General features: G+C 40.0%; 1 protein-coding gene across 1 annotated transcript; it reads right to left on the minus strand.

The window, feature by feature from the left end:
• Positions 1 to 301: 301 nt before the first annotated feature.
• LOC134001954 (cadherin-20-like) lies at positions 302 to 24,588 on the minus strand. Its single transcript, XM_062441160.1, has 11 exons — positions 24,370 to 24,588; positions 20,343 to 20,637; positions 19,823 to 19,942; positions 15,980 to 16,147; positions 14,377 to 14,564; positions 13,743 to 13,996; positions 8,054 to 8,190; positions 5,510 to 5,631; positions 4,307 to 4,424; positions 2,489 to 2,740; positions 302 to 819 (listed from the first exon to the last, which is right to left on the minus strand). The coding sequence occupies exons 1-11, from the start codon at positions 24,586 to 24,588 to the stop codon at positions 302 to 304; spliced, it is 2,391 nt and encodes a 796-aa protein (XP_062297144.1).
• Positions 24,589 to 24,990: the final 402 nt, after the last annotated feature.

The following is a 24,990-nucleotide window of genomic DNA, read 5'->3' on the forward strand; positions in this document are numbered from 1 at the left end:
CTCACGAGGCTGCCAATCCAGTCTGACTCTGAAGCCCGTCTCTTGGGGAGGTTTAAAACCAGCTCACACTGCTGCTCCAGGTACCTCAGGCTTTCAAGGGTATAGATAATTGAGGCTTCAACAGGAATTCGAGTGGTAACAGTCATGGATGTGGACGTGAGCACATCCTGATTTCATTGTGTCTTCTTCGCATACTTTTTGTCTGTTTGTGTCATTTTCTGTGTGGTGTTTAAAGTCTCTCTTTTTCTCTTTTTGTTGGTGTAATTTTTCTGGAAATTAAAAAGGCAAAGGTCCTGTCGTCCTACCACATTGGAGGATTGTTTGTCTCCAGCACGCCGTACATCTCTGCAAGTTTTTTGAAACGAGGTCCCCAATCGTTGAGATAATCGTACTCGTGGTCAGTGTTAGATGTCCCTGACTGGAGTGAACTGAGCGACTCTGCAATTGAACCTTCCCCCTCGTAGGCGTAGGTCTGCAGAGAGTCGTAAGGTGGGGCGCACGGGTCCACGTCAGCCTCCAGAAGCTTCGCCAGGACGTATCCGTGAACGTTACTATCCCCGCCACCACCCATAACACAGGCCTGAGGGACGTAGCGGGAGAGACTTTCGATCTCTGGCAGCATGTCTTGCCTCATCTTGCCCAGGTGGTGGTGTGCCTCTCGCGGGTTCCACATGGCGGCAATGTCAAAGGCCTCGGTGTCCTCCTCGCCGCCACCTTCATCATCGTACCGAACAATGTTCTCGTGCACATTCTCTTCCTCGTCACACAGGTAGGGCTTCTTACGATGGGTCCGCAGGGAAAGCATGAGCAGAATCATCACTGGTGAAAGGAAGAAGAAAGAAATAATCAATATAGAGACAGACAGGCTCATTTCAAAAGATGAAGGATTTTTTCCCTAGTTCTGATACACGTAGATAATTTTTCTGAACTGATACCGAAACTTTTTGATTAACAATTCATATTTATACGTCATCTTTCAGGTTAAAATTTCAGGCATTCGTTTCTTTCAGATAGTTTTTAAATGTGAGAATTTGCTATTTGTCTCTTTTATATCAATGTGACTTGAGCCTTTTGGACTACTGGTCGGACAGTTTATGTGTATATATGTCATTTTTGGGTTCTGGGAACATGTGACTGGCATTATTGTACCTTTTTTGACAACTAAAAATGTACCTTTTGACCAATTAATCTGAAAATTAAAGGTTAATTGATTGGAGCTCAAGTCTGAGCAACAACAATAAAAAAAGATATACTGTAGACACAAACAACTTGTGATTTGAAGTGTAATTAAAATCACAGCTCTGAAAATAAATAAAATGATCTGATTTTAAGGATGGAAGCTGTTGTTTTTTTCATCAGGCCCCACACAAACTGTAATTGGAGTCAACATGTTTGTAACTTCTCCTACTTGGGACTAATGTTAACAGGCCAAAGGTAGTACATGAATGCAGGAAAAGGTCACGCAGTATTTGCCTTCAACCTGAATTTCTGGACAGAAAATGTTTTCCTAGTCTGACTGCATTTTCTACTCATTCAGAAGAATGTAAAAATACTGATCGAGGGTGAACTCGGGGCAGCAGTAGGCCTTGATTAAAATCTCTGCAGCACTTTGTTTTACATTCTGACCTTTCGCTTACCGACTGTGTTACTTTTAAGTATTTGTGTGAATAAGTCATCTGGTAATTTGACAGGAAATTAAGTTTTCACAGCTGAATCAAAATATATAATTTTTTATATTTATCAGCTCTGAAGTGAATTACTTAAGCTGTACACACTCCACCTGCTCACCACATGAGAACAAAATAGAAAAAGATGCATCACACTCAACAATTAAGAGTAGACATTTTCAGTTTAAATATGGCGACACCACAGGAGCATTAAAGATGCAGTATATGAGATTTGGCCACCTACACCAAACAAACAGCCCCCCCCCCCCCCCCCCTAATCCTTTTATTTTAGCTTTTCCAAAAACTCAAGGACAAAAATTTAAGGAATTAATTAATCTTTTTTTTATCTGCTCCAACATGAGCTGCAAATGTTGGTACCCCCGGCTAACTAACTTACTACCCACAGTATTAATGTTACTGACTCTGTCCTGATCTTTATTGGTTTTGGGGAAGTTTATCCTCCAGCACTGGCAGCCAACGTTGGCCGAGTTTGCTTTACTCTCCAAAAGACAGTGACACAAGCACCGACACTGCAGTGCTTGTAGCTCTTTTAATGGGGACTGCAGTTTTCCTTTTGCATTCCACAGAAACATTGCTTAACTTTGCCAAAAATATAGGTTTAAAATCGATGAAAGAAATGCTAAGTGAGAGATTACACTGGGTTACAGAAACTAGTGGAACAGTAGCTAACCAGACTTGGCATCATAACTCCAGCTGAGGTTTTAGCTCACATGGTATCAGATTGAATATTATAACACAGATATGCCAGTAAGCCACTGCTTCCTCTCTGTACATCCTCCCAGCAGCTGATCATAACTCACCCAGCAGGACAAAGATGCAGGCCAAGATGGCGATGAGGGCTCCTCTGCTGAGGCTGGCAGGCAGACTGTAGGCTTCAGCATTGCATGACATGACATTGCCCTCGTGGTCACAGCTGCACACACGGATGGTCAGTGTGCTGGTGCTGGTCTGGACCGGCTGCTCGCCGTCAGAGATGGAGATGGGCAAATAGAAGACGGTCTGGTCCTGCTGCGACCAGCCTCCGCGCCGAGTCAGGATCCACGCTGTGTTGTCTGGAAAGAAACAAAGAGGTCAGGGAGAGGCTGACTTTTTGTACAGAGACACAGAGACAACACTTTAGGATTCATTTGAGCTCCAACTGCTCCCAATACTTACAGCTGACTTTTACAGATAATAGGGTTGAGTTCAGAGAGGGTAACTGCGAAACAGCAGAATCATGGGAGTCAAGGGCGACCAATAGCATAGATGGCATAGACAGTTGCCTAAGGCGTAAAAAGGTCAAAGTGAACTATTTTAATAGTCTAGCTGCCAGAATGTTATGTTAAAAAATTAAGCAGTGTTTAGTGTTTAGGGTTGGGCACATGGGAGATGGGTGGGGGGCAATCTAAAATCTTGCCTAGGGCTTCAACACTGTGAGAGCCGGACCTGATGGGAGTTGGAGTGATGGTGAGAACTGAAGATACAGCTGTGAAGATGAAGTGATAATTGAAGGGGCTATAAGCAGCAAATTAACACCAGTCAGTTATTGCTTGATATTTTGAGGCAGCATCAGGATGATTAGTGTCATCCAATAAGACCATCACTGGGAAGATAGTCAGTCTCTGCTGACGTCAGAAAAAGAATCAACTTAACAGCTTTGTTAATAGCTATAGTCTATATGGAGTCAAACCCCTATGGAAACTCTACAGTTGAATTACAGTACTTTCCAAATGAGCTAAAGCATTTAGCCACACTAGCACAGAATCATGAGATTAAGCGAGATTAGTCGGTATGTGATTTTTGAAATCATTTATAGTCCAGTAGTTACTATATAAATCAAACTGTTACTAGATGTTAAGAAGGTCCCATACCGCAAATTGAACCTGGGCTGCCTGGGTGAAAACCGGGAATCCTAACCACTAGACCATATGGGATCTCTGCACTCACAGATCTGACTTTACACCTTGAACCTGTGAGTCACATTTGGAGGAAGGTGATGGTGACCATGTAAAGTCCATGCAGGTACCTTTGTTGCATCATCATACATCATCTTTCATTTCCTGTCAGCTCTTTTTTTCTACTATACTGATCCACTAAAGAAAAGCTATCTGGTTCTTTGAATGAACAATTAAACATGCAATCATGTGTGCATAACATACTGAGTATGCATTTCTAGAGAAACATCCCAACACAGACGATTGCTGTGTAGAAAGCTGTTAATAATTTTACTGTCCATTGTCCTACAGAAAACACTATTAGTCCTAACATTACACAAGTAAACTATACTATTCCCATACTGGGAGTTGAACCTGGGCCAGTAGGGTGAAAACCAACTGTTAGACCATCTGGGAACTATTTGATATTGAAATTCTTGTCTTATGACACGGTACAGTGATTACAGTGAGTACAAGTTACTGAAGATGGTGGAAGGACTACACATCTCACCTCAGGTATCCTCTTCCATAAGTAGAAAACTATGAAAACTGATAATCTCCTGATGCTGCATGTAACTTCAAAGCAACGCTATGATCATACAAAATGGACTTTCACGGGTGCCAACTAATGACTGAGCTGCTAAAACACCTCACTCCTCTAACCAAGATAAAACAACACTCCTGACAGACTGTTCAGATGTCTACCTTGGTTGTCTCTCAGGGTGAAGTTGGGGTTGTTGGCAGCTTCTGGAGTCAAGCTGTAGTAGAAGTGTTGTCCGCCCAGCGGCTCATCTGAATCAAGAGCTGTCACTGTCTGGATCAGCTGGGTAACAGAAGTAAACCACATTAGAAGAAAGGCAATGATTTCTCTTTGGTTTTGTTGGTGTATGGAATATGCAGCAGAATCTTTTTCATCAATTTATAATATATTTACATCCGTCTTTTTTACTTAAGCTATATGATTTTTCACATGACCTAAAGCTTTTCATACCACAAAATACAAAGTGGCAAGAATAAGGTAACTTTAAAGCTATGCTGACAACAATAATCAACAACTGCTGCAGCATCTTTAACCCAATGAGTTTCTATTATTAGTATCTCAGAGCCTAAAACATGTTCTGGTTAGTATCTTCAGCCACTTATATAAACAAAGGCAAAAACACTTTTTTTTGTAGCATTTACAGCTGCTCTCATTAGACTTAACGACAGGTTAGTTAAAATGACAACAGTCATGCAGTAGTATTGTTGTTCAAGCTGAAACAAATAACTTATTTATCAATTAATTTTCCAGCCTAAATGTGAGGTATAGCTGCTCTGTGGTGTCATGATAGTAAACTGAATATTTCTGGGTTTTATTCAAAACAAGCAATTAGAAGATGTCCACTTGGGCTTAAGGAATCTGTGACTTTTCACTGCATTTTTCACTGTTCAACAATTCATCAAGACAATAATAAACAGATAAACCAATAATGAGAATAATCATGAGTTGCAGCCCTACTCATCAGAAAATAAATGTGATAGAAAACAGAGGCTAGGTTTGGAAGAATGGGCCATTATACTGCCACTATTAAATGAAATTGTATTTGAGTGTATAAAAGTCTGATAGTGCAAATGTACTATGAGAATGTACTTAAAAATGACAATAAAAGTACTAAATGGCCATGTTCAGAGTGTTTCGGAGTAGATTATCACCTGTTTTACTACGTCATTAATGTGTGAGCAGTCTTTTAATGTTGCAGCTGGTCTACACAGAGCTATGTTTGACTACTTTATATACTGTTGGATCATTTATTCTATAACAAAGTCTCATATTTCTTAAATTGATGATATATTTTGTATGCACAATCTTAATCTTTAAAGTAGCCAGCAAGTACATATATCGTCGTGGCAGATGTTCTGTCACTTTACCTGTCCTGCTTTGGCATTTTCACAGACATAAGCTTCCAGGTAATGCGTCAGCGAGGGAGGATTATCATTCACATCCAGGATCTTCACAACCACCGACGAACTGGCGATCTGTGTGGGGTTATCTGCAGAAACACACAAACACAAACACACAAATTGGTCAGAGGCTGTACAGTAAAATGCACTGATGGACTGATGGATAAATGACCCTTCTCAGGATCCTGCTGAGCTCAGTTTGTGCCTCTCTTAATCTTCCCCTCATTTACAGCGAGCCTGCGGCACATTAGGGCTTCTCATGCTCAGATTACATTTCTATTATTCTCCATTACCAATCATCCATTTACATACCTTAACCAGCTGTGTAATAGGCAATAGAAACGCAATTAGTGAGCAGTAACTACTTTCTCAGGTTTCATCACATGATCGATCAATCAATGGCGTGACTTTGGCTCTGGAGGTCGAAGCTCCATGACGCCTTGTGTTACTGCGTGTTATATATGGGAGTTGGTGGGTTTAAGGGTTGGAGAGAAGTAATTTAATATCTGCCTCGAGTGAAAGTGCCATAACTTTGTTGACGTTTTACCTTAGTGAAGTAAAATCAGTGGTGTGAAAAATATGTGAGTTAAAGAACAGAACAATGCTGTCCAATTAAAACAGTAATACTGATTGAGTTGCTTTAACAAATGAGCGTTTTGTTTCTAATGAACTTCCACAAAGAATGTGAAAAGGATGAGAGGCCATAATATACTGTAACACATCATAATAAATATCTCATTATGTACTTGTTCTTGTTACAATTACAACAGGATATCAATTATATATGACTTGTCTTTTAAAAGCAAGACTTTAGTGTCATTAAATTATAAATTAATCTTCATTATACTTGTTTATTACAGATAAAAGGGGTTGAATTGTTGCTTGTGTATTTGAGTTGTATTCACGTGTATTCTTTTGTATGCATGTCAGTTTATTATGAAAAGGATTGGGTTGCTGGGTTTTTGGTTTTCTGTTCCTTTGTTTTTCCTCTTGTGATCCTCCTCAGCCTGCTGTTCCCTCTGCCCTCCAACACACCTGCCCTGCATCTAACCTCGTTAGTCCTGCCTTGCTCTGTCTCCCCACCTGCACCTCATCTCCTCGTCAGATCAATTAGTATTTAAGTCCAGTTTTCAAATCAGTCTTTGTTGAGTCATCTGCTCAGTTTGTTCTGTGCTGCCGTTTCTTTTGATTTTCAATAAATAATTCTGCTTTTGATCCTGGCTGCATTTGAGTTCACCTGCTCTGCTTTCCTTGTGACAACAATACTCGTGACCTTTCTTGTAACATTAAGACTTTATTTTGTAATTCTTATTCCTATTCTTATAATAAGAATTTTTTTCTAAGAATGTCTTTGTTCTCAAAATCTGATTTCTTTCGTCTTTCTGTGCCTTAGTGGTGCTGAATAGCATTGTTTCATCTATGTGCAGTTCAAAGTGCTCTACGAGTCAATTAAGGAGTGAATAAGGAAAATTCTTAATTTCGGAAAATAACTAATGAAAGTACAAAATAAAACCTGCTCAATTATGAGTCGTAAAAGTGAAGACTTTAAAAACAAAGACCTAACTTACGTAGAATAACTTTCTTATAATGAGTTAAGCAAGTGTAAAAAGGACTCTGGTCTTTTGCTTCATTTACTATAGCGAATCAATCAGCTTAACTTTGTTCCAGCTAATTTTCCTTTTCCACTCTGTCACTTTTTTTCTGCAGCTGTCACTCTCTCATTCTCTCTTCCTACCTGTGTCCTCTCTCTCCATCACATCTTTAATTAGCCACCATGCGGGAAGTTATTTAATTAGTCATTAATTCAATTACCATCTCCTTTTTAGGTGTGTCTACCAAACAAAGAGACAAACAGACAAACAAAGCAAAGGGAGGTGGATGAAGGTGACTTTTGGTGCTACCAGCTGCGTGCAGATCTGCGGGGCATCTCTACATTACATAACTCTGCAGGAGTTGTTTTCCAAAATCACTGGTTTTGCATTTGTACAAGTATATTCAGCCATCTGTTCTTTTTCTGGGTAAACCCACTGCACAAGTCGTCTTCCTGTGAAGTCATTTTTGTCTGTAATTCAAGTCCTCAAAGTCAAAGTAAAGCTAAAAATATTTGTTGCTAAGAAATCAGTAATCATATTCTGTGTGTGTGTGTGTGTTGACCTTTGTGCTATTCTGGTCACAACTGTAATAACCAACATGAAGAAAACAAACTCGTATTCATGTTTCTGCCTTAACAACACTGGTCACCATTAGCTGTTGCTTTTGCTGCGTTCATGTCACATCAGAGTTATAGTAATTATGGGTTTCCAACTCTGAAAATAACACATGTACAAATCTAGATCATCAATTCAACTAGGAATTTGTCTGAGACATCTGATATTAAACCAAACAAATACGCAAAAGACTATTGTTCAATGTAATCATACCTAAATTTAATTGATATGATTTTACAATTGTAAACCTCAGACAACAAACTGTAATCTTCATGAAATGTGTGTGTGTGTGCATGTAACGTACTCATCTCCATGGCGAGGACAGTGATATTGTGCCATCCAATCTTCTCTCGGTCCAGTGAACGCACCGTCATCAGTGACCCGGAAGTGATTTCAATGTAGAAGTACTTCTCAGGGTCACTAGACCTTTCGATGGAATACCTGATGACACAAAATGACACGTGCACTGTGAAGTATCTGCGATTGGATAAAGTGCAGCTTTGTTTGTTTCGGGAGCCTGTAATCCTGTTTGAGGGAGGATGCACACACACATACACAATCCAGCATGTGCACCGTGTGTGTATCTGTGAGATAAGGCGTTAGGCTGGCAGGTTCTGAATGCACAATAAAAAGAAGGAGCTCCAGATAAAGATTAATCAGAGTATCTGCCGCCTCTGCCAAACTGACGCTGGGAATACACAGACCTGCAGTGTGGCACCTTGCCTCATCTCCTGCCACCACAGGCCACTTTCCAAAACACTCCTCTGACATGCAACAACAGACACACACACACACACACACACACACACACACACACACACACACACACACACACACACACACACACACACACACACACACACACACACACACACACACACACACACACACAGGAGAGGAGGAGAAACAGGGAAATGTACAGCACATCCTCTTCCAGGCTGTGGAGCAGAAACCTGTTTATGTAACAATGAGTTGTCCTGTGTTGACACATGAACTGAGCTCACCTGTAGCTGCTCCACTCTGCTCTCACCTGGAAGAAGTGTCTGACTGAATCAGACCAAACCAGTTCCAACAGGGGAGCGAGTTATGTAATCGATTAACTGACTTACTGTGGAACAGATATGTTGTTCAAGACATTTATTCAGCAAAAATGCCAATCATGAGCACATCCCAGCCTCCAACATTTTTTTTTCTTTTCATTGCATATATTGTGTAAATTTAATCATGTAGGTCACTTTTTTTCAAGTTTTAAATGGTTATTCAGATAAAAATAACCTAAAATATCACATGTGTCTTCTGGGACTTGCACGGCTCACTTTTCCTTATTCTTGAAAGTTTTGAATTAATGTGTGATTAGTTGAGAGAGAAAAAAAGAATAGATTAATTTTAAAGGAAGAGGGCAGAGCAGAGCACATCCATTTTAAGGATTAAGACTAAATGCTACATTTCATTCCAAATGTAAAAATAATACTTTTTTAAAGGTCACCAAATTCATCAACGTTCATCTAATCAGCACAGAGGATTTTTAGGACACTACTGTACTGTACAGGAGTTCACAAGAGGTTCTTATTGAAAAGATCAGGTTCTCTCTTTTTTTATGTGTCAACACGTGTTTTGGTTGGGATGTTTTTAATGGGTGATTGTGGGCTCAACTGTATGTATGGGGTCATGTAACTGTTTTTCACAGTTTAGAGAGTGTCATATAAGTTTGGTCGTGTATTGCAACTAATATTTTGGACTGAAATTGTGCTGATTCATTCTTCCTTGCTGATGTGATGATTTTTCATTTGTCTTGTGAGGGTGGGAAAGTCTTAAGCAGCATTTAAAGGGGGCATATTATGTTTTGTGATCTTCTGTCTGCCAATTTTATTGTTGTAATGTCAGATGTCTATGTTAAACATGGTAAAAATTCAGAAAAAATAAATGAATGTATGTAAAAATGCCACTTGCAATTCAAAAGCCAGGGCTTCAACCTCTGAGCACTTTGTCTGCAAAATTGCACACACCTACAAACAAGGAAACTTCCTGAAGTTGACCAATCAGAACACAGTGGGCTCATTAGGGAGGCCCTAAAGAGACAGGAGCTAAAACTCCCTGTTTCAGACAGAGGCTGAACTGAGGGGCAGCATAAAGAGCCAGTTTTTGAACTGTAATAGAATATGTATTTTCAGAATATACGTAAACCTAGACGTGAAAATGGGCATAGTATGTCTCCTTTAAAACACTGTGACAATTTAATGTATTTTTTTGGTCTTAAAAGGATCAGTGTATAGAATTTAGAGACATCTAGTGATGAGGTTGTAGATATCAATCAAATGAATACCCCTAGTGATTAAACACTAATTAAAACATACATATGAATATTATATTCCATTTCTGCCAAGTCCATTCTGTTAAATGCCACTACAATCTACACACTGCACATTTTAGTAAGTCAAATATTTTAATAAAGCGGAAACCGCAATATATTATTCTAACAAACAATTAACCTACAAAATGATTGATTAAATCATTCATTTCTATCTAATTTTGATAATAGACCAATATTAGCAAACTCATATCAGAGGCACCATAGCATTAACGTCTGCCTTATCCTCTGTGTGTGTGTGTGTGTGTGTGTGTCTTCATGCCTGTAGGGTTGTTTGGTGTGTGTGTGTGTTTTGGACTCCGACAGGGAACAGTCGTGACTGGCACATCTACGGCTAGCAAGGATCTCCCTGAAGGATCTCTATTAATATCACTCCTCCTCAGTCATGAGGAGGGGCTGCTGTGTGTATGTGTATGTGTGTGTGTGATTGGGGGCTGGGGAGGGTCATGTGCTTGTGTGGGTTCAGATATATCTGCCAGTCATGCTGCAGTCTGTGAAAGGACAGAAAGATGTAAAATGGAAATCAGACAGACAGAGAGACTGAAGGTCACCTGCTGCTTGTTGTCGTTATCTGTCATCTGATGTTGTTGTTGCTGATGCAGTATCTGGCCTCAGCGCTCCACTGTCACCCTGAACTGATTCCTCAGCTCTCAGCTACTTGTGCCGTAACTCTGCTCACACTACAAAACCGGCTTTTAAAAAAAAATCTCTTACTGATGCACTGCCAGGATGCGGCGCCAGCTCTGGGGAATCAGTAAAGCATGATATTCAGATTGGAGCTTTAGCTGCATCGGTGGCTGACTGCTCAGATTTTCACTGTCATTAGAACAGAGAACGTTGTTGGCTAATTGGTTCAGTGGTTCCTATATAAGAAACTAAGGGTTTGAGAGATATTAAGTATGGTAGGTAACAGGATCAAATCCACTGTCATATTACTGTATATGTAATTTTAGATTGTAATTTCAAAATAGTTGCAATTTCATATATTGTAGTCACAGTTCCACACGTGGGACACTAAATAATACCAAATTAAACAATCTTTAACAATCTCATAGACATGCAACTGGTGATAAGGGATCGCACACAGGCATTACTTTGTTAGGTATTACCAAAAAAATGATCGAGGAGGAGATGGTTATTTGTGCATTTGCTGTTTGCTGAAAGGGTCTGAAAGAATCTTCAGATTCATTTTTCAATTAACTGAACAATCTTTTAGTCTATGACATGTTATAAACAGTGAGAAACAACATTCAATGTTTCCACAGCCCACAGTGATGCTTTCAGTTAGGTTGTTTTGTCTGAGCAGCCCCAAATCTAAAGGTGTTCAATTCAATGTTAAATACAACAAAAACAGCACATTCTCACATTTGAGAAACTGAAACCAGAGAATTTGTGTCCGTTTTGTTTGTGAAATGACTAAAACAATTAATTGATTATCAAAATAATTGTAGATAAACTTTGCTCTGACTAAGGATAAATAAAATCATTGTTACTCTAATGGACACAGGAAACTGAAATGGGGTTTCCTTCATATGCTGCTATCCTCAGGGACAGGGTGAGGAGTTGTGCGATTGAACCTCTGCTTCTTTGTGTTTAAAGGAGCCATGAAAGGAGGTATTTCAGGTCTTTCCAACTGGAGGGAGACCCTGGGGCTGACCCTGAAACACACCGGAGGGATTATATATCCCATCTGCCATGGGAACACTACAGGATTCCCTAGAGACATGGCGGAGAGGGACTTCTGGGATACCTAACTGCGCTTAGCCTGCTTCCACTGCAACCTAGACCACGATAAGCATGAAATGGATGGATGGATGGATAGATGCACTCTGCCATTTAATTTAAATATCCAAAATGTAAATACTTTTTGTTCTGTGAAAAATTCCCCACACTTCTTGCTGATGATAAGGAAAGCTACTGAGCTTTCGGGTAATGGTGAACACGTGAATTGGGGAGAGATTTCAGACGTAGCGCTTGAGATAAACTGCTGAGTGGCCGTACAGACAGACGAGCTTAGCAGCAAACACACAAACAAGCAGCCACCATATCATCGACATTCATTTCCTACGCACTACTTTTAGCCCTAATCAAGGTTGTAAAACGGACAGCTGGGACGGTGTACAGCTTGTGTCATGTGAAACACTCATTTACTGCTGCAATCACTGATTCCTTCAGATGATTAATAGCCTAATTAAAGGCTTTATATCTAATTAGTTTATGAGAGGTGCAGTCTGGACAGTCAACCCACCACACAACATCTGTTCTGTTGGAGCATAAAACATACTCTCCAATAACTGAGAGAGGTGAAAGTCCTTTACTTCTTGTGTTTACGAACTCTTGGATGTTGAAACGTGTCAGGGTAGTTATTGCTGTTAATATGTTCCCCCCCTCATCCTTGTCTTCCTCAGAATCAGCTGTCCCACCGTTGAGCTCTTTATACATATGTTGATAAATGGTGGCTCATGTGTGTTGAAGTTGTAGCCTGCCTTGAGAAGTCATGCTGTGATGCTGCCCCCTGCTGGCTTTCAGGTAACATCACATCACATCTGCAGAGCCACAGAACTGAGGTTTGATCCCCACTTGGAGCAAGAAAACCCTGTCAAACTCATGGTGCTGTAGGTTAATAAATTCAGCTTAATGTTGTGTTCTTGTAACAATTTTAGTCACATATGTTTTATTTCAGGGGGTAGCTATCTGTCCCAGCATGCATTGGGAGAAACACTCAGGACTAGTGATTCATTTTCATGAAGTTTGGTGTTTAAAAGGCTGAATTCTATATGTTTGGATTATGGCAGTGAAATTTATTTCATTGATGTTTTGATGCATTAAATTCATGCTATGAAATACACCATTATGATAATGAAATGTTATGACCGCAGCTGAACAGCTGCCAAATATTATATTGTTGTTTTTATTGGAAGGAAGTGTCAAATCCATATGATTATTTTTATGACACCCATATAATTTATTGTTTGTCTTCCTGGTTTGATTTACTGACAACATACATGTGCAATGGTAATTAATGAAAGTATGGCTGTAACAAACAATTATTATTGATTATTCTATTGATATTTTCTGAGTTACTTGATAAGTCATTTGGTTTCTAAAACAATTAATTATTAAAATAGTTGGCAATGTTTATGTCAATCCCTTGATCATTGCAGCTCTAAATGAAAAAGCTTTTTTAGCAGCAAGCACTCATATCTGTGATTTCAGAGATTCTCAGCAGCACATAAAAGCATCATTGGTCAGTAAATAACATTGATCTCTTTCTACAGCATTAGGCAAATAAGATAGAATACTGTGATGGTTTAATTGAGATAAAGTAAGATACATTTGTCGAAAGCAACCTATATTGGACACACATAGGCATCTGGGACAATTTGTGGTTTATTGTCTTAGTTTGCTTAAAAATAGGAAGAAAAGGTGTTGGAGAGAAAGCCAAAGTGCTTTAGAAAGACAGAAATTGCACTCAGAATCTGAATTGAGTACTGTAACAGAAAACAACATGATAGTAGGTATTAGGTGGTAGGTAGGAGTAGTAAGCTGAAAGCTGGTGAACAGCCTGATAAGCCACATGAACACAGAACGGTGCAGGTTTCTTGCTTGTGGTCATTTTCCTCACCTCACAGTATTGTTGGCAGCATCAGGATCCCTCGCTGACACCATCTTCACCACTGTCCCAATCTCAGCGTCCTCTGGCAGCTCAATGTAGTAGGCCGGCGAGTCGAACAGTGGGGGCTCGTCCACGTCCTCCACACTCACATGCACGATGGTGACGTCCTTGAAGGGCCCGCGGTGGCGAAAGGCAGGGTCCAGGTTGGTGTTGGCGCCCTCCACCTTCAGAGTGTAACTGGGCTTGCCCTCAAAGTCCAGTGGCTGGTGGGTGAACATAGAGACCCAGGTGAAGGAGTCTGATAAAGCAGCCATAGTGAACTTCTGATGCACATTGGCTGCAGTTGATGAAACTCTTAAGAGACAGTTGCTAAAAAATCATTAATGAGGGACTTTTTTGATATACAGCCTCTGTGTCAGAGTAATGTTACAGAAAAAATTTAGAAGAATGATTAAAAATTAAAATTAAATTACCAGATTTTTGATTGGAGTTTTGTGACAGTGTAAATGTAAAAGCTTATGGTATACTAAGAATACATTTCTCATTAATATTATTTCATTTTAAGTTACAATGATCTGTTTTATGTGTAACATTTAACATTTGTGAATAAATAATTTAAAAAAAATTCTTTGGCCTTGTGTACCTTTTTCACTGTGATGATGCCAAAAAGGTTGGTAGGGTCAGTGCTGATGTCAAAGGTGTCCCTTCCATCTCCATCAATAATGCTGTACTTCATCTCAGCGTTGACCCCGATGTCCCTGTCCTTCGCCCATATACGACCCACCACTGAACCCACAGATGCTGACTCCGGGATGCTCATCTGATACAGCCCTGGGAAAATAAAGGAACAGTTATACCCCCGCCAGCTGTTTTACCCTTTTATCCTCTAGAGGGAGCCAAACCTCTAGCATCACCTTCGCAGCTGCTCTCCTCTCAAAATCACATTTCAGGCAGCTTAAAATGAATGGCTCCATAAATGCCTCACAATTGGGTTATATACTGTCTCGTGGGTCAGCTTGAATTTCATCTACCGTTTAACCTCAAAGAAGAGGTGACAGCTGCCCAATTTGTGGCTCTCCCCACAGTCCTAAGTGAAATGCCTGCACATTGTGCTTGACAAAGGGGAATCCCTGACACTCATCACTACCTATCAAAGTTCCTTCGAAGTGATGGCGCTAATTGGTAGGGGACCAGTGATGGAAGTGGAAGTGGGCGGGTGTTTTCTTTGTCTAGGAGTGAAAACACCCGTCGGCCAGGCTGAGATGACTGCGGACAGCTACACAACCCCTGACCTTAGGAAGACGGTAATGAGAAGACCAAAAATTGGGATAATCAAAGAGACAGCATGGGGCGACTGGTGGCTGAGGGGAGGAGGGGAAGAGGCCAGGGGGTAAATGGCTAGGGACTGGTGGCCAGTAGTGGACACGGGAAGAAGAGCAGAGGGGCTAATGGCTGAATGCTTGTAAGAAATGAGATGGATAAAATGCAGAGTGGCTGTGCGGCAGCGTGTGTCACTTTGGATATAAATGATGGAATTTAGATGTAGTTTAATTGCATGCACACTCAATGACAAGCACAACCACAAGTCATTAAAAGTAAAAGCGTCAATACTGAAACAAAACAGCTTTATTATTTGTGAATTTTTTAAACTGAAACTTCAGGGTTGTTTGAAAGCTTTAACTTTGAAAGCTTTAACTTGAGACTTTAAATATCCTCACTTATTCTGTCTTCAAGTGTGAAAAGGAGAAAAGGTTTCAAGTTTCAGCATTTTTACTGAAATATAATGAAAAATATAATATTCACCTTACAAACATATTATTACTTATATAAAACTAAATAGACAAATACAAGATGTGGTGAAAAAAGTCTGTAGCATCTCAAACCTGAGATTCAGATTTCTGCAGTGGGGCATTTTTCAAAGACTATAAGCGTGTCAGCATTATCAGGCTGCTGTTAATGTATGATAATTATTAGTAATGTATGCAAACATTATAACCGATCAGATTAAATTTGGAATTCATTTCTCAGCTTTGCAATGAGCGTTATTACATTTTCATGCACACCCTTTCTCTACTGCTGAGAGAAAGGGTGTAGAACATGTCGATTTTGCTCCTTTTTCTGGAGTATCAGAAGGGATTAAAGGATGGTTTTGAGGGTCCAGATGGTAAAATGAGAAAGGAAACATTTTAAAAAGGGAGTAAAATAAGACTGAGAACAAGAAGTATGAAGTGCAAGCTTTCTCTTACTCTGGTCAAACATGGGCGGGTTGTCATTGACATCACTGAGGGTGATGTTGATGGTGGTGGTGCCGGCGAGCCCCCCCAGCTGGCCACCCATGTCCTTGGCCTGGATGACCACAGTGTAGTTTTCTCTGGTCTCCCGGTCCATGTCTGCCAGTGAGACGCGGACCATGCCTGAGGAGAGACAACAAGACACACAGGAAGTGAATTAAAGGTCAGCAACAGCAAACTGGTGACTCACATTGGCTTCCTGAGTGATGGTGGTGTTGGGGAATGTCAGCACTCTCAATGCACCAGACATGAGGCTGCATGAGTGTTTTATAATGAAACTAGTCATCCTATTCTACTCTGTAGGCAGTGATTTAGTCTAATCACAGGGTTTCTCATTTGAAGTTGCACCACACAATGAGATAGAAACACAACTAGTGTATTATTTTTGCTGCAGTAAAGAAGAACCTTCCATTAACTCTACCTGAGAATTAACAGATTTAAATGTTTTTTTGTTTACTTCTGTAAACAAAATTTGGCACTTTTGCTGTATTAAACGGTCAGATGTGTGTTTTAATGTATGAATATTTTGAATTTGGATTCAAAGAACAAAGAACAAAGAACAAAGAATGAGAAAAAGAAGCAAAATCTGTCTAGTGTTATTTATTTACATAGCCTCCTTTAGCTCTCTGAAGCTATCCAATTAAAACAGAGTTGGCTTATCAAGAGGAGGGCCAGACAGAGACAGGTGCTAAAACAGCCTGTTTCATACTGAGGCTGAACTGAAGCACTACATAAGAGGAGTTTTTTTTAAACTGTAAATCATACAGAGGTATTCTAGTGGAGCCCCTGAATATAAACACAGACCTGGAGATGTGCATGATGGGTCCCCTTGTGTTAGCTTTCTTTGTGTTAAACTATGTAGCTCAAGGACTCTTCAACATGTGAACAGGGGGAGCTGAGAATTAAACCAACAATCCTTCAATTACCATCCAACCCTCTCTACCACCCGAGCTAACGCTGCACCTGGGTTTCCTTTAGTGGTGTTACAAAGAAAGACAGCTAACAGAAACTTGATTTCTTGGCCATGTGTACACTTAAACAGTTTTTTTGTTGTTGAAGTGACCAAACTAAAATTGAAACTGACACTAAAATAAAGAATGGTAGAAGAAAAGTGACACACAATGTGTGGTCCTTATAGTGGCACAGTTTGTTTGGAATTGACACAACTTGTGTTGATATTAACACATCTATCAATCACCCCCAAGATAATCAATGATAAAAAATAAAACAAACTTGAGGAACAGCAACTTGCATCACAAATAGACATTAAATGAACCAGACTTGGTTTAAAATATGTCTGTGATTAGAGGATAAATCTGATTACTGACCTCTTTCATGTAAAAGCAGCAGTTTCAACGAGGTTATTGCAACATGTAACCAGCCTTACCCTGCCACCCAACCTTCAAGCATGCCTGACTTCATTGTTTGCAGATAGCTCTCCCTGCTGTTTGAATCCCATTTGTACTCTATTATCAAGCGTGTATTATTAGCAAGCAGATCCATACATGAAGCATCAGAAACCAACCAAGGTCAAGGAATGTTTTGTTCTCAAAAGTAAGAAAATAAATACTTGTTACAGAGCTGAGCAGTTGGGCTATACATGTTCATATTTTATAGTGTGTTGCCATGGATAAAAGCCTGGGAACGACAGCAAGAGAAATTTTAAAAAACAACCAACAGAACAAAGAAACAGGAAAACTACTGAACTTCTCCCTTTTTCATTTATACTTACAAAACCAAGATATAACTGGATTATTTCATATTTATGTCTTTAGCTGGGATGAAATAGTTTTCTGCGGACAGCAGGATTAGCAGTATTTTTCCTTTTTCTAAAGATGCAGAAACAAGAATACAAAATTCAGCAGCCCAAAATATAAACCTGAATAAAGTTTACTGTTTGACTTTTGCTGGGTAGGTTGCTTCCGCTATGGTTGCAACGCATGTCAAAATAAGAATTTATCTTACTTTACTCACTGTTGTAACCTCTCATGGCTGTCTGTACGCTAATCCGACTCCATTCAGCTCACCCCTCCACATTTTCCTCTTCATACTTGAAAATAAATGTTTTGCTGGTGCACCATTTATGTATCCTATTTGATTTTATTTTTATTATTCATTGTCTTGTCAGATTTAATATATACATAAAACCTATAAAGTCAAATAGTTCAAAAACATGGCTTTGTGGGCATACAAATTGTGTTGCTTTTTTGTGATTAGAAATAGGAAAACAGCTAGCCTGCTTTTCTCTAGATTTGAAAAACGATTAAACGAACAAAATGCAATGTGTTAATTAGCAAGCTTTAAATCTACTTAAAGGTATTTTTTAAACTTTAGCCATGCTAGCTGTTTCCCTTCTTCCGGTCTTTGTGCCAAGCTTACTAACAGCCTCCTGGCTTAAGCCTGGTAGGCTCCACACCTACATTTCAGCTAAGTTTGACATAAATACATGTAAAAATGTATGTTCTCTGTGCACATAAAAAGTTACAAAAATAGTACATTTAATTTGTGGTAAACAGGCTAAAACATGCAAAATCACTGCTATGGTGCTGTAATTACAAATGGTGACTTATGGATATATGTGTTTAAGAGACTGAACCTGTGGGCTTTTTCTTCTGAGACAGTTTTCTGAAACTACACTACAAGGGGGCTGCCTGTCTTATTCTGCAAGTTGCAACAAAAGAGCGCCGTGTTTCAGTCAAGTGTTCAGTAGTTTCATACTAACAACAGGAGCCATGCTGAGCTTCCCACATTCAGATCTGGTTGGTATACACAGGAGCTTAGAGTGTGGACTGCTAAAATCAGACTGTGCTGCAATGACAGTGTGATTCAGTGTTATAAAACAAGGTGGGGAATTAACACCAACTGTCTGCCAAGTTTGTCGACTTTATCAGGTCATCAAACAGCATTCCTACTCATTATAAATTCATATGTGGCTCATAAAATAGTGAAAGTGTTTAGTGAAGTTTGAAATCCATCAGACTCTACATGCAATGGATAAAAACAGTGGTTGCCATGGTCATAGGTGCCTGAGCAATGGACAAATGCATCCTCATTATTCATTTAGTGGGAGCACAGTTATGGTTTTGCTACCCCACTTTTTGTCTTTTTAATAACAAACTTGTCATCATACAGTCCCCATCATCATGGGATTATATTTAAGCAGCCTAAATTAATGATCATTTGACTATTTTTCAGCAGTTGGCAAAAGCAATTAATAAAAAATTCCACATAGGAGTCTTACTGTTTACGAAGGTGAGAAACATGCCATTTAGCTTAACTGTAATCACTGACTGGAAATAGAACATAGGAATAGATAGGGTACTATATGTTGAAAGAAACTGCTTAGAAGAAACTGTGCAGCAGCTAGTTATACAGACAATCAGGGGCAAAGTTAGAAATATACACAACTGTTTATTTCCATGCATGCTGCTCAGAGTAATCTCAATCAGTGGTTGTCCCTTTCTTCTCACTCCTTCAATATGAAATAATCATTCTTCATTTCCTGTCCAGTTCCACTCAATATACTGTTCTTGAAGCATTCTTTGAAGCAGTTTTTGTAAAAATCTAACTCAATTTTACTAATTTAGACAAGTGCAGGTGGCTGTTTCATGACTTAATCCAAGAGTTTAGGTGGTGCAAAAATGCAGGAAATTTGTTTTAAAGGACCCCCAGACTCCCCATGCCAGTTATGTATCTTTCCAAGTTTGCTCCCCCATTTAAAAACATTAACCAGCACACATGGCCCTGGTTACAGATTGGGTGTTTCAGAGGGATTTTGCAGCAGGTGTGCAGCCGTACCGGTCTTGGCATCCACTGAGAAGTATGGTTGGCCCTCCAGGATGCTGTAGACCACACGGGCACTGTTGCCATATGTGGGGTCATCGGCATCTGTAGCGGTTAGCTGGATCACAGATGTTCCTTGGGAAAGAAAGTAGAGATAGTGAGGAGGAGTGACGACAAGAGGATGAGAGGAAGAAGTTAGAGGCAGATGAGGAGATGAGGAAGATGCTGAACAACTACACAAATATCATCATTTGAATCCAAAATTTTGAGTGTTTTCTATCTGTGGCTAGAGCATTACAAGTCATTATCTATGCTTAGTTACTTTAAAAAGTGGGGTTATGAATAGTGCATGAAGCAGATGGCAATGAGCCAGTAAGAACAAGTTACAACAAACTCTGCATGGCTATTATATTATATCTGGCTGCAAACTCCCAGCAGCCGCTCCATTGAAAACAACACAAAAGACATCCACAGGCAACGGTTTAGTTTAACTCTCCATCCATCTGTCAACCTTTATTTATGTCTATTTCCTTACCTATGTTAGACATTTCAGGAACACTGGCCTGGTAGGGTCCATCCAGAAACCTTGGCTCATTGTCATTAATGTCCTGGATCTTGACAATGAACTGGGACTCGGGCTCCAGAGGCCTGTCTGTCAGGCGGTTGCGGGCCTGAGCACGGAGGACATACTGGGCTCTCACCTCCCGGTCCAGCCTCTGAATGGCGTGGATGTCCCCAGTGCTGTCGTCGATGGTGAAGGTGGTGCCCGCACCCTCACCCATCAGGATGTATTTAATGGAGCCATCACCTTTATCCATGTCTGAGTGGAGCTGCAGAGAAGTTTACATGTCAGTCCAAAAAAAAAAAAAAATTCTGAATTCTGATTTTCAAAAGAAAATATCCACTTTTAATATGTGGGAGATTTTAAATAGCTTTTACTATCACAGAGGTACTCTCCAAGTCCAAAGCATTTTCAATTTCTTTTTACTGTATGTTTATAATATTTTTTCTATTCATTGTATAAGCTAAATTACATAAAAGCATATTGTCAACAAATCCCTTCCTAATTGGACCAGGGGGGTAAATTAACTCTAGACCTCTATGGATGGTATGTGGTTATATGCATACCATAATACTGTAGCTGTAAGTAGATGTCTAATCACAGTTTACAGCCCGTTTTGTTATAAGGGCCCTGCAGTGCAATCAGAAGCCCTTTGTGACCTGTAAGTGCAAATAATAGCTTGTTGATGTGCAATCACTCCTTACTTTGTACTTAGAGGATTTCTGTGTATGATGAGCACTTACTTCCATCACCCTGGCAAAGCCGAATTAAATGCCCCCATTGACATCTGTCTCATATATAATCAAGGGGAATGCACAGCGAGCACACAACACAGTACAACACTGACAAAAATGCCCCCGCTAACTCAAGACACACTTCTTTCAAGATACTCTCTTTGGCCTTTTCATCATCTGGGACCACTAAGTAAAAGGACCACGCTGAGGTTGTCGAACTGCTGAAAGTTTGCATTTACAGCACTTGTTGTTGTTATTCCAGCGGGTAGTTCAGCAGCAATCTTCACAATACCTATCATTCCCGAGTTGCAGACAATATAGCTTTCCCTATCTCTTCGGACAAAGTGCCCACCTGCACTTTCTCCTGCAAAGCGTTGCGCAGCCCAGCACAGCCCAGAATAGATTTTTTAATCAACACCCCATTGTGGGCTTCAGCCCTGTGTCTCGCAGTGATATATCTCAGGCCGGTGCCTTCTCTCCACCTCATCCACTGCCTTCTTCACTGATCCTTCCTTTCCACTAAAGCCTATGAAAGGAAGGAGTTTGACACTCAGGCTATCAATTACCTGCTTGGTCTCGGCCCCCGGCCCAAAGCCCAAGCCTCCAACATCCCGATGGCTTTGAATACGAATAAGTCTGCTCCATGCCTAAGCAGAGGAGAGGCAAGGTAGGCTGTACTAAGGAGGAAAAAAAAACAAAGGAGGGAGCTACAGTTCATCTTTCTCCAGCTTTATCACATCCTACAATGCTTTTCTACCTTGAGTGGCTCTCTGTACAGTAGCTTTTCCTCTCACAATCACTTATTTCATTCATCTTGGAAAAATTATAATGGGCGGCTTGAAAAGAATCAGTAAATAAATGCTAAATGGAAGAGAATACTAAGATGGAAGAGAATAAGATGGAAGAGAATGTACAGTAATCATACCACATGCACGCTATGCAGTACTTTTTCTACAGCACAAGCAGCAATCTCTCAGGACTTGTTACTCTTCTATTCAATTGGAGCATGTGACTTTTTGGAATACAGCTTTTTCCTCGGTATTCCCGAGCGATTGCAGTAAGATTGTTTCAGAACACTAATTAGGCAGGTTTGCATCATTCCCAATGGGAAATTTCAGAGGATGAGTGGTTAATACTGTAGTGCTTATAAAGTCGACAAGGAATGCTGAGGCAAAGGCAATTCAATCAAAGGTGTAGAATCAGAGTTTTAATATCGGGACAGCATATGTTCAGGAATTTGGAGTAAAAAAACTTATATCCAAGTTCTGACTGAACACTGTGGGATTTTCAGTTTAGTGTCATTTCAACTTATTATTGGGTTATGAAAACAATAGTGGACAATGATGAATTCACAATTTACATGCAGTACATTTTGTACAAACAGTGTTTAAGTCAGGATTATTTGAGAGTGGGATCAAACGGGCCCATTACTTTTCCATTCAAGGAGGTCGAAAAGCAAAACTGTGATAACTATACTAAATATATAATAAAATTATATGAGAATAGATGTTTGACATACCATATAAAACGAATGTTGGTTCCATTATAAGTACAGTCCATTATTCAAATATACTCTTATATATTGGTAATGATCAAATCACATCCCCACAGTATGGTGATCAATACATGCATTTGTTCCAGCAAAGTGTCACTGAGCCATTAATAAATATTTTATCTGTACTTTACATTAAATCTATTTGACAACAATCAGAGAACTTGTGCACACTGTTTCACTTATTGCTGGAATATTATAAGTTCACAATGTTTCAATCCATCTGACCTTCATCAGGTGTGTTTAAGTTACCTTCTTCTGATGCACCTACTAAATCAGTTTATCCCTCTCAAAAATAATCAATACAGAGTGCCCTGGCAGCCAACTGGTTATTGCGCATGCAACACAACCACAACATCCCTTGTTTGACTCTGGCTAGGGACCCTCATTGCATGTCATGCCCGTCTCTCCTCCTGTGTTTCCTGTCTGCTTATCTACTATCAGCTATACAATAAAGGCAGAAAATGCCCAAAAATATATCTTTGAAAAAAATCAGTACGCACAAATGTGGCATTAAACTTAATGACTGCTGGTAAGACATGTCTGACAATTAAATCAGCAGATATGAGATATCACCTAAATGATCCGGTTAACAACTCTGAGTCTGTCTTGCAGCTGCTGAGCTAATGTTACATTATATTACAAGGCTAGAAAAAAAAACATGCACAGGTTCCTGCAAGATTGTTTATGTACAGACACACTCCCAACGTTATGTGCCATTTCCTTCCGTAACCAGACCAATGTACCACTCCCATAGAATAGGCTCTATGTGTATGTTAGTCTGAGTGAACAAATGCAATACATTTAACCAGACAGCTTCATTTTGTAGTCTGGCTAAATTACAAAATGATTTTAATCGACACATAACATCTAAACATGAAAAGCTTGCTAACAGCATTGATTTGATGGGAACAATGAGAAAATTAGAGATCGAAGTGAAAGATTATTTTAGGGCACATTGTCGCAATGGCATGCTGCGGCTCAAACCCTGCATACATGACAACTCCTCCACTTAAAGCTTTGCCAAAAACTGTCTTTTAGTGATGTAATGGCAATTTTCAATGTAGTTTGCAAGACTGTTGTGTCTTTCCACTGATGATGACTGGCCTTACAACTATTGATCAAATGTTCAATTCACTTGAGCAACTGAGCGATCAAAGTGCTCCTTTGTGAGCATCCCCTGGCTGCTCTTTTCAGAGCATGTCAGTTGTGTTGCAGACGTGTTGGCCACTTCTGTGAAACAGGGCCGATTGAGTGAAGTCTTGGTTCGAGTCAATTACCTCAATCACTGCTGTCTGGCTTTGGTTCAAAGTGGAGAGAAGAAGGGCTGTCTTAGTATGGATGCAGTGCATCCAGGGATTAAATTGGGATTTTTTTTTTTTTTTTTTTTTGCAGTTGTTGAAGCCAACTCATGATCTCCTCTTTTGCATTCATGCACTTAACTCTAACCAAGCTGTAGATTACCTCCAAGCAGCTGAGATCCCCTATAGATCTTTTAGTTTGCACAGTTTGAAAGTTGAAATCTCTTTGCAACACCTACACAGAGCCACCATTTACATCAGGTGCAGCAAGTGGAAAGCTCAAAGTCAAAGGTCAAGATGCCTCCCTACAAGTCCAGAACCCTCCAGGCTTTACATTTCTTCAGGGCTTACCTTTATGTGTGTGTGCAAACTGTATGTGTATATGAATACAGTATGGCATGTGGTGCACTGACCTTTCCAATATAAAGTGGTTCCAGTCCAGTGTACTCCTCTAGAACAAAGAACTGGTTCCACACCCAGCTTCGCTTCGCCCTCTGGAGCAGTGGTGAACTGCCTGCGCTTTCTTCCTCCGTGGGCTTACCCAGAGCGATATGAGGCAGGAGGGTCAAAATGCCAAGGGCCACAGCGAGTAAGGTGCTAGCAACTGCTGGAAGGTGCAATTGGGCTCCCATTGTGAAACAGAGTAGTATTTACTTCCTCTGTTTCTTCTAGCTACTAAAGTGCAGTTGTTTCCTGGCTTCCTTCTTTCTAGTTACTGTTGGTGTCCTGGAAGAGAAAAGAGAAGAGGACAGATGAGTCTCAGATTTATGTCTTTGATTTATCTATTACACTGTTAGAAACCCGAGGATGACACATATCCACAATCTTTTCTCCCTCCTCCAGATTAGCCCTCTACTACTGAGTTTTAATGAGCTGTGTGTGCCTTATCACGGCTGAAAGAGGGGGTTCCTCTTGTACTGAGGTCACATGGAAGAAGAGTGGCGCTAACATGAGAGGAGAAGAAGAAGGGGACAATTCACCTGTTTTTATGAAAATTTCCAATTTCCACTGGAGCATACTGCAAAAGAGAGAAT

Source organism: Scomber scombrus, chromosome 20 (genome assembly GCF_963691925.1).
Source record: "Scomber scombrus chromosome 20, fScoSco1.1, whole genome shotgun sequence".
In the NCBI taxonomy this organism is placed as follows: domain Eukaryota; kingdom Metazoa; phylum Chordata; class Actinopteri; order Scombriformes; family Scombridae; genus Scomber; species Scomber scombrus.